Below are 10,834 nucleotides of genomic sequence, written 5' to 3'. Positions count from 1 at the left end.
TTGATAGAATTGTGGAATGGCCTTCTAAAGACACAATTACAGTGCCATCTAGGTGGCAATACCTTGCAGCGTTGGGGTAGTGTTCTCCAGGAGGCTGTATATGCTCTAAACCAGTGTCCAATATATGGTGCTGTTTCTCCCATAGCTAGGATTCATAGGTCCAGGAATCAAGCGGTGGAAATGGGAGTGGCACCACTCACTATTACCTCTAGTGACCCACTTGCAAAATTTTCGCTTCCTGTCCCTGTGACCTTATGCTCTATGGGTCTAGAGGTCTTAGTTCCAAAGGGAGGAACGCTCCCACCTGGGGACACATCACTGATTCCGTTGAACTGGAAGCTAAGAATGCCACCTGGCTACTTTGGGTTCCTTATGCCTCTGGATTACAGGCAAAGAAAGGAGTTACCATACTGGCTGGCATGATCGATCCTGATTACCAAGAGGAAATTGGATTGATATCACATAATGGAGGTAAAGAAGAGCATGTCTGGAATGCAGGGGATCCTTTAGGGTGTCTCCTAGTACTACTATGTCCTGTGATTAAAGTCAATGGAAAACTACAGCAACCCAATTCCGACATGACTACTAACAACCCAGACCCTTCAGGAATGAAGGTTTGGGTCTCCACACAAGACAAAGAACCATGACCAGCTGAGGTCCTTGCTGAGGGCAAAGGGAATACAGAATTGGTGGTGAAGAAGGTAGTTCTAAATACCAGTTACAGTCATGTGACTAATTGCAGAAACAGGGACTGTAACTGTCATGAGTATTTCTGCTTTGTATGTGTACATCAAATATTTTTGTTTCCTTCACTTATAAAATATAAGACGTAAACAGGGCTAGTGTGTTTTCGATTGTACGCGTTAGTTGTATCATGTTAGGTGCAAGTATGACATTGTAATTGTCTTTATTCAGAGATTATGTATGGTTTCAGGAGATGTGTACAGGTGCCAAGTTGACAAGGGGTGGATTGTGATGGTTAAGATTGTATGTCAACCTGGCTAGGCCATGATTCTCAGTGTTTTGGCAGTTGTATAATGTTGTGATCACTTCCCTGTTGAAATTTGATATGTCATCACCCCCATGATGGAATCTGCTGAGTGGTACCAGCGGGGGCAGAGCCTGTGGTAGCTCACCGCCTCCTCAGCCTTCATCTCTCCACCCTCTGCCAGCTACTTCCTTCCTGCTCGTCTTGCCAAGTTTTTTGGCTTGTTCCAGACCCAGCAGCTGCCTCTTGTCTCACCTCCAGTTCTTGGGACTTGAGCTAGCAATTCATCTATCTTCACAGCCTGCGAGCCAAGAGTCCTGTTCCTCAACCTGCTGATCTTCGGTGCACTAGCCCCTGTATCTACGTGAATCAGGAGAAACCTTGCGGTCTTGTCTGCTGATCTTGGATTTCGTCGACCTTCACAGCCTGTGAGCAGGAGCCCTGCTCTCTGACCTGCTGACCTTTGGTTCTCCAGCTTCTGTGGCTGCGTGAACTGGGAGAGGCCCCTACCCTGATCCACGGACTTGGGACGTTCTAGCTTCTACAATCGCATGAGCTGTTTCCTTGATAAAAATGTCTCTATTTATATGCTTTACTGGCTTTGCTTCTCTAGAGAACCCAGCCTAAGACAATCTCTCATATATACTCATTGCTCTCTAGTCAATACCCAATCACTGAGATTCCGTGTGTTACAGAGTAGAACAGAGGTCCATGGAATTTTCTTGGCTGTCATCTTTATGGAAGCAGATTGCCTTTCTTCTGCAGCAGTGCTGGGGGAGTGGGGAGAGGTTCAATCCACCAACCTTTTGGTTAGCAGTTGAGCACAAACTGTTTCCTCCACCCAGGGACCTTCTCATATATAAGTGAGTCTGTTTTATTCCTTTACATCAGTCTATTTGCCTTGTCTCTAGCGTCGCTGTAGTATGGTGCTTCCATGTGGAATGTTTCCCTTTAGGAATATCTGAAACACTAAGTCTCCAAACATTTCTGGTTAGTTACAGAATACATTGCCTAGAAGTGGGAAAGGTGCTTTAAGAAGACTCCTAGAATCCCTGCCCGCCTGAAACATTTCCTAGAGGCCCTCTCTGTGCCCCTGCCCTTTGCCCGGGAATTTAAGAAGTTCGCCCCTCGCAGAGGCTGATGGAGCTGTGAGAATTACATTAGCCGGTAAGTAGACTCGGCAGTGAGAGAGGCAGTAGCTCTAGACCAATGATAGCCCAGGACTGTCGGCACCGGCTCTTTCCGGCCACGTGAAAGGCGAGATGAGACTTCCGGAGTCAGCCTCGTGGCGTGCATTTTGGCTGAGCTTGGTGCGGTCCTCGTGATCAGGGGTGTATGCAGTCACGTTAGGTGCAGCCGGAGCCGGCAGAAGCGGGAAGGCACCAGGAGAAGCGAGGTCTCGGTGCACAGAGGCGGGCTCGAGGGTCTGCGGTGGTGCTACCCGGGGTGATCCAGCGCCAGGGCAGAGCAGTGTACGGGCTCTGCTTAACCCTGGGACCCTCCCTGGTCTCCCACTGCCCACAGGGTTTCATGGCGGCGGCGGTGGTACAGATGGACCCGGTGCAGGTGAGGGACTCCTTCCACCGCTCAGCCATGTTGTTGCGGCGCCTCGTTGAGAGCATGGTGTTTGTTGTCCTGAGTCCCTGCGACCTCCCCTCACTATGCCTTTGAATCTGGGACCCTTGGAGGATGGTTTATACAGCGGGGTTTCCATCTCTGTTAGTGGAACGAGGTGGGAGGGTGCCCCTGGCACGGGAACCAGCATGTGCAAATGCTTGGAGATGTGACTGCGCTGGGTGGAAGTGTTCATGGAAAAATAGGTCTCCGTTTTGTTTGGTGGGAACAGAGAGCGAGGGGACAGAGCTGGTGCTATTTTGAGAGTAGTGGGAGCCGTGGCGTGAGCCCTGCTGACGCAGCCGTTAAGCCCTCGACTGCTAACTGAAAGGTCAGAGGATCGAACCCACCAGCTACTCCCCCTGAGAAAGATGCGGCAGTCTGCTTCTGGAAAGATTGCAGCCTTTGAAAGCTTATGGAACAGTTCTACTCTGTCGTATAGGGTCGCTGTGAGTCAGAATTGGCTGGATGGCAGTGGGTTTGGAGCTCAGGAGGGCAGTGTTCTGACCCAGATTTTTCTTTTTTTAAATCTGATCATTTGTTTTGTTTATTTTTTAATTTAATTTAATTTTTGGTGAAAATATACACAACAGAACCCAGTCCCATCCCACAGCTTCTAAACATCCTGATCAGTGACATTGGTTACATTTTTCATGTTGTGCCAATGTTCTCCTTATTTCTGTTCTAGTTGATTTCACTTCCTTTACTTAATCTCCCTGCTCCCCAGCCTTCTCATCTAGGCTTTAAAATAGCTGTTGACCCTTTGTCTGACCTACATCTTACTAGACTTCTCTGGATGGAGAGTGGAGCGTCGACTGTGTGTGTGGTGGGGGGAAGGCTTCTGCATCCTCCATGCAGTACTTGGCACCCTCTGTTCGGCCACCCTCCCAGCCTGTGAGTCTGTCCTAGCAGGGCAACAGGTTATGAAGTGACCACCTGGTTTCAGCTTCCCCTTTTGCCCCTGCTCAGCAGCAGGACTGTCTGCTGAGTCCAAAGCCTCTCAGGTCTCAGTTTCCTCATCTGCGAAATGGGGTTGATCGCAGGGTCTTCTCTCGGGTCCTGGTGAGAGGTGAGGAAGGCGAGGTATGACAAGCACTGAATGCGGCTCAGTACAACCAGAAAATGCTTTGTGAGTACTGGTTGTGGTCGTTACTGTTATTTATGGGGTCCAAAGGAGCCTTGGTGGTGCGTCGGTAAGCACTTGGCTGCTAACTGAAAGATTGGTGTTCGAACCCACCAGTGGCTCTGTGGAAGAAAGATGTGGCAGTCTGCTTCCATAAAGATTACAGCCTTGGAAACCCTATTGGGCAGTTCTATGCTGTCCTATAGGGTCGCGATGAGTTGGAATGGACTTAACAGCACACAGCAACAACATGGAGTCCAGGGAGACCTTTTCCCTGGCCTTGTCTTCACAATGATGCAATTAAGAGAGAAATTGTGCTTCTCAGAACCCCTTGGTCCCTGCACCATCTGAGTGGACAGAGCCTCAGGAAAGTGTTTGTGCCACAGTCTGGAAACTTCAGTGTCCTTTCTGGCCATGTCTCTTCCCAGGGCTGTGACCTTGAACAAGTCTTATCACTCCCTTTGTCCGCCATCTCTCTGGGTCTAGAATGGAAATTGTACTTCTTTCTCCCCCTGACTTGGAAGGGCACCCCTCATGGCAGTGTGGGACTGGAGAGGGCATGTGTTTGTTGTTTGTCTCCGATTGCTTGGCACTGCCAGGTAGCATTGCTCAGGATGCTGTTTCTAGGGATGGATGACTCTCCCCCGGGATGATTTTAGGGGCTAAGGGATCATACACCAGTCCCTGGGTGGTACAGACAGTTAGGCGTTAGACTACTAGCCAAAAGGGTGGCGGTTTGAACCCACCAACAGGTGCCTCGGAAGATAGTCCTGGCAATCTGCTTCTGAAAGGTCATAGCTTTGACAACCCTATGGAGCAGGTTCTACTCTGCACACATGGAGTTGCCATGAGTCAGAATCAACTAACAACAACAATAAGGATCATCCTAATGGATGATCTTAGGACCCTGGGGGACTGCGGCCCTGGGGGGTCTCCCCAGCCTCAGACATGTATCCAACGGTGGGCTAAAGGAGAAAGGGGAGCCTGGGAGCAAATGCAGAGTAGGAGCAGCATTTTTGGAATTGCTGCTCTTCTGCTAGAATGAAGAGGGCCCTCAGACAGGCTGGGAGCCAAGAAGGTCACTGGATTCATTTTTGCAGTTACTATCTGTTGATGGAATCCTGGTGGCACAATAGTTAAGCACTCTGCTGCTAACCAAAAGGTTGGCAGTTTGAACTCACCCAGTGGCTCCACGGAAGAAAGACCTGAGGACCTGCTGCCGTAAAGATTACAGCCTAGGAAGCGCCATGGAGCAGTTCTACGCTGTCATATAGGCTCCCTATGAGTTGGAATCTACTTGATGGCATTCAACAACACCCGTTTACTGCAAGCTGAGGTGGCTTGCTACTTTTAGCAGTGACTCCATTTTTCTATGTAAGACATTTACTTGTATCTGAAAAGTGAGTCAGTTAAATATTGGTTGATATTTAAATATTCAGTGCAGTAGCGAGGTGTGCATTTGGATGGAAGCACACAATGGGCCTGGCTTCCTCTCTAGCCAGCACCCTATTTCCTCTCGTCAGAGCCCCAGTCATCCTCAGGACATGGCCTTAGTCATTCACTTCTTGTCCTCGTGGCTCCCTCACTTCATTCCAGTCTCGCTCCAGTGCCCCTGCTCAGAGACACCTTCCTGGGTTTCCTCTTCTAAAGTCGCCCCCAGTCTCTCTGACCCCCTCACTCTCTTCTGTTGTCTTTGGATATCTTAGTGCCGTTTGACATTATCTTGCTCAAGGATTCAGGTTCTTTTTGAGGATCTGTCTCCAGCCCCAGGAATGTGAGTTCCTGGTTGCTGCTTCCTCCCTCCCTCTTCCCCGGACCCCCAGTCTAGAACAGTGCACATCTATAACAGGTGCTCAATAGGTCATGAAGAATGCGTGGTGCTGTATTGCATGGGGCATATTGCACACTTAGGAGAAGTTCAAACCTTCCACCGTGGCCTATAAGGAGCCCTGGTGGTGCAGTGGTTCAGCACTCGGCTCTCGTGCCACCAGGGCTGCTAACTGAAAGGTTGGCAGTTCAAACCCATCTGGTGGCTCCATGGGAGAAAGATGTGGTGATATGCTTCCGTAAAGATTACAGCCAAGAAAACCCTATGGGGCAGTTCTGTCCTGTCACATGGGGTCACTATGAGTCAGAATCGACTGGACACCTAATAACAACAAGCTTTATGGAAGCAAATTGCTACACCTTTCTTTCATGGCACCACTGGGTGGGTTTGAATTGCCAACCTTTTAATTAGTAGCCGAGTGCAACCATTTGCACCATCCAGGGGCCTTCACAAGGAGGGCAAGGGGAGCAATTCTGGATAGAGGGACCCTTATGGACAAAGGCAGGGAGCATTTGTTTTTCAAGGAGGCACAAGAGGGCCTTCTGGTTCTCAAAGATTCCTCCACTTTCAGAAGGCAAGAGTGTGTGCCGGCTGTCCGCCCAACCCTCTCCCAGGACAGACATTGTAGCTGGTCAGAGGCTGCTGCCCATGTTCTCATGGTCACAACCACATAATCCTTGTTCCCTCATGTCTCCTGGTCCCGAAAGTACCAGTGCCATCGGGCCATATGCTGGTAGGACTCAGGAAGGGAAGAGAGGCTGATGTCTCATTGTGTCATCTCCCAGGGAGTCTGCTGGTGCCAGAAGAACTCAGGGGACACGGGAGTTGGGCCAGGCTTTGCCGGTCCCCAGATTAGTGGTGGCTCACCTGTTAGGTGGGTGGTGATGGCTCCGCCCCTCTGTTCAGATCCATGGAAATATTTGCAGGGGTGACTGAAAAGGATTTCACAGCAAGAATGATTAGAAATGCTTCCCATATGTGTTAGTTTCCTAGTGCTACTATAATAGAAATACTACAAGTGGGTGCCTTTAACAAACAAATTTATTTTCTCACAGTTTAGGAGGTTAGAAGTTTGAATGGCTCCAGGAGCAGGCTCTTGCTGTCTGTCAGCTCTGGGGAGGGCCCTTGTCTCTTTTCACCTTCTGTTCTTGGATTCCTTGGCCATGTTCATGTGGCGTGGTATCTGTCTTCCCCATCTGTGCTCACTTCTCTGTGCCTAATCTACTCATTTTGTATCTCAAAGGTGATTGATTTAAGACAAACCCTACACTGACATGTCACATTAACATAGCAAAGAAAGCCCTATTCATAAATGGGATTATATCCACAGGTATAACCAAAAAACCCTTTGTAAATTCCAACTCATAGCGACTCCATGGGACAGAGTAGAGCTGCCACATAGAGTTTCCAAGGCTGTAATCTTTATGGAAGCAGATCACTAGGTCTTTCTCCTGAGGAGCGGCTGGTGGGTCGAACCTCCAAGCTTTCGATTAGCATTCAAGCATTTAACTACTGTGTCACCAGGGCTCCTTTCCACAGGTATAAGGGTTGGGATTTACAACACTTATTTTGGGGGGGGTCATACGTCAATCCATAATACCCTCCTTGTCAAGGCTGATTCATTGTGGGGATGGAGATCTATGGATGTTCCCATAGACCCTGGACCACAGAGACCCAAGTTCAAGTCCCGATGTTGCTTTTTACATAGGAGTCTGGGTGACTTGTGGGAGCCCCTGAGCCTCCAGTCACTGTCTGTGACATGGTAAAAATGGCAGGGTGGTATCTGATCTCCTCTAACTCCATAAGGGGGAAGGAGAATCCAGATCAACAGTCCAAGGCTGATTCCTACAAGGCGGAGGTGAGACATGCCTTCTCTCTCCGCCATCTTTACCAATTCTGACACCAACCATCCCTCTCATGGTGCTGGTTTTGATAATTCTCTACTTCTCTGCTGGTTTTGATAATTCATTACAATGGCCACACAGAACTCACAGACAATACTAACAGTTATGGGGTTTATTCAGGAAGTAACAGGTTACAGTTCAGGTTCAGGAACACTCAGGATACAGTTCTTCCATCAGGACAGCCTCTTCCCAGCTGTGCTGCAGGCACATGTCTCTCTGGTCGTTCGGCCTCTGCCCTGCGCTGCCCTGTTACAAAGCCCTTTCTGGCTCTGCTAATAAGTGCTCAGAGGCACCCCACTTCACCAGTAAGCCTCGGCCCAAAGGCACTCAGCTTTCTCGCTCTGTGGGCTGGGAACCCGCTGCACCATCTCCTGCCGGTCTCTCCTGCTGCCATTTCTCACCATCTTCAGTGTTACAGCTCTCTCTCTGTCTCTGTCTTCTGGTTCCGGGAGCAGCTCAGCACAGGGATCGCAGGTCTAAAGGACGCGCTCTGCTCGGGCTGTTCTTCCTTGGTGTGGTGGTGGGATCCTCTCTTTCCCACCTCTGGGATGGCTCATTTCAAGCCTGACAGGATGGCAAAACTGACCAATCCCCCTGTGGGCCACAATAACCCTATTTGCACAGTCTCATCTAATCAGTTGCATGGAAGTTACAAGACCATGGTGAGAAAGGCCACACAAAAGTGATCCCTTGCACTACAGACCATCCCTTCACTTTTCTAGCCTTGGTTCTTTCATACTTGGAGGATAACTTCCCCCTGTCAATCATTTTACCAGTCGAAAACTGTCATTAACAATTAGTCCTTCAGTAGGCAAAAGAGTTCTCAGGGTGAAGTTACTCAGGTACCAGCCTTTCAGGTCTGCTGCAGGCATCCACCCGATCTAGTCAGGTTTTCCAGAAGTCATCTCAGCTTCATCCTTTCTGGTCTCTGATAAAATTTAACTGAGACAAGATTATTCCCTTGCTCTGAGCCTCAAGAGGTAGCAGCATAGCAAAACCTTTAAGGGACTTTGGATTCAACCACTGTGCTCCAGTCCATCAGTGCCTACCCCTTAGTTCCACTCTGTCACAGTTATAGCTTCTACAATTAGTTTTTACAGTCACAGTTAACCCTGTTAACAATCAACACTCACAGCTGAATTATATAAATTATCAGCATTCCCCCCCGCCTTCTGCAGACCCATCAGGAAAAGAGGAATCTATTCAGTGGGGATCCTCCCTTGTCCCTCTCATTCTGAGTATAAGCATACCCCAAAAAGCATGTAAGCCAGTCACTTGATTTTTTTTATCTCCCCTTGTTTTAGATAGCCACTTTTTAAATTGGCCGTCCCAATCAAACCAGTGTTCTGAGGAGATAAGCATGTTCCTTGGTTTCAAAGAATCTTCTGTTCCTGTTGGAACTTTGAGGATCTGCATTCATAAGCAAAGTCCAGTCCAAAGCAAGCCATCAAATTGCAGCAATGTACACCAGCTCACACCGTCAATATCTTTCTCTTCATTTGGTTGTGTTCTGGTCAGCTTATCTCTAACCATTCAGTTAGGTCACAGTGGGTAGCAGCTTTAGACTTGAGAGTTCATGCACACCTCCCAGCACTTCAGACAGCCCCTTCCCACTCTTTCATCCCTAGCCCCCTTGGGGTAGGTCTGTGGGTTTCACCGTAAACTCAGGAGTCCATACAACTCCTTTTATTTCTGACCAGCCAGCCCCTCCTGTCTCCCTCTCATCCCTAGCCTTTGTTGGCTGAGTCAACGGGTGCCAGTGGAACATGTCCAAACTCTGCCCATCTCTTCATTGCTGCGTTTTACCCCACTTCCACTCATTGAGTGGACTCAGGTGGTCACTACAAGCATACCAAGCTGTCTACTCACCAGCTCCCTTTCATTTCCAGTCCGGGAAGGAGGTTCCTTCTGATAGACAGTGACTTTTTCTGCCTGGATGCATCCAACTACAAACTGCTTGCTGGAAATTCAAAAAGCAAAACAGTCACTTTTTTCTTCTGCAGGTCCTTCCTTCAAATGCATATTTTCTGTTGTCTCAGAGCTGTTGTGGTTCTGCGTGTCTTTTCAAATACAAATTTCCTGACTTCCAAAGAGTTCCCCTGGGGCTCAGGTATACACAGGGCTACTGCATTCAAACAGCCTGTGTTTCTTTGGCAACTCTCGTTCCCCTTTTAGCATACCAAATCAAGTATTGGCTGAAGGCAGAGTTACATGCTTTATGTAATCTGTAATACCCGGTATTCGTTTCTGTCATACATTTAGGTCTGCTTTGCAATACTAGGTCAATATCCACAGTATATTCAGAGAAACATATAACCCTTTTTTAAAACATTCCAGTTTCATCTTCTCCATACCTTAATGATTTTCCCATTTATATGCGTATGGTCTTGGGCCTCTGGCTGGGTGGAATCAGTAGACCCTGCCCCCCTATCAATCATTCTGCTTGTCTGGCCTGGCTTTTGTCCCAGGCCACTCTAGATGCGGCTTTTCTCCCCTCAACAACCAAAGTAACCACCTAAGAAAAGTTTCACTTCCAAAGCCCCTTCATTCTTTCTCTTATAAAGTCCCAAGCTTGCATGAGCTTGGAGCCATTGTAACAAATCCTGCTTCTGATGCCAGTTGTGAAAACGGCGTGGGGACGGCATCCCCTCTCTTCTAACTCCACAAGGGGGAAGGAGAATTAAGATCAACAGTCCAAGGCTGATTCCTGTGAGGTAGAAGCCAGACATGCCTTCTCTCTCTCTCTGCCATCTCTACCAATTCTGACACCAACTGTCCCTCCCATGGCACTCTCTACTTCTCTGCTGGGTTTGGTAATTCGTTTCAGTGGCCACACAGAACTCATGGACAATAGTTACAATTATGGGGTTTATTAGGGAAGTAACAGGTTACAATTCAGGCTCAGGAACACTCAGGATGCAGTTCTTCCATCAGGACAGCCTCTTCCCAGGCGAGCCACAGGCACACCTCCCTCTGGTCGTTTGGCCTCAGTCCTGTGCAGGCAAGTGTTACAAAGCTCTTTTAGCTCCACCAATAAGTGCCCAGAAGCACCCAACTCTGCCAGTAAGCCTCGTCCCAAAGGCACTCAGCTTTCTCACTCCATTGGCCAGGAAGCCCACCACACCGTCTCCTGCTGGTCTCTCCTGCAGCTGTTTCTCTGCCACCGCTTCTTGCCATCTTCAGTGTTATAGCTCTCTCTCTCTTTCTCTGTCCCCTGGTTCCAGGAGTGTCTCAGTGCAGGGATCCTAGGTCCAAAGGATGTGCTTCACTCCTGGCTGTCCTTCCCTGGTGGTGGTGGGATCCTCTCTTTCCCGCATCTGGGATGGCTTATTTCAAGCCCAGCGAATGGCAGAACTGACCAATGCCCTTGGTGGGCC

General features: G+C 48.8%; 1 protein-coding gene across 1 annotated transcript in view; it reads left to right on the top strand.

Annotated features, from left to right (window-relative positions):
• Positions 1-2,518: 2,518 nt before the first annotated feature.
• The window catches only part of LOC101349994 (zinc finger protein 135-like), a 46,201-nt gene continuing 37,885 nt past the window's right edge, over positions 2,519-10,834 (top strand). The window contains 1 exon segment of the mRNA XM_023741206.1: positions 2,519-2,554. Coding sequence (XP_023596974.1) covers positions 2,519-2,554 — 36 coding nt within the window.

This window comes from Trichechus manatus, unplaced genomic scaffold (genome assembly GCF_000243295.1).
Source record: "Trichechus manatus latirostris isolate Lorelei unplaced genomic scaffold, TriManLat1.0 scaffold00176, whole genome shotgun sequence".
Classification (NCBI taxonomy): Eukaryota; Metazoa; Chordata; class Mammalia; order Sirenia; family Trichechidae; genus Trichechus; species Trichechus manatus.
This window is presented reverse-complemented; position numbering and strand designations above follow the sequence as displayed.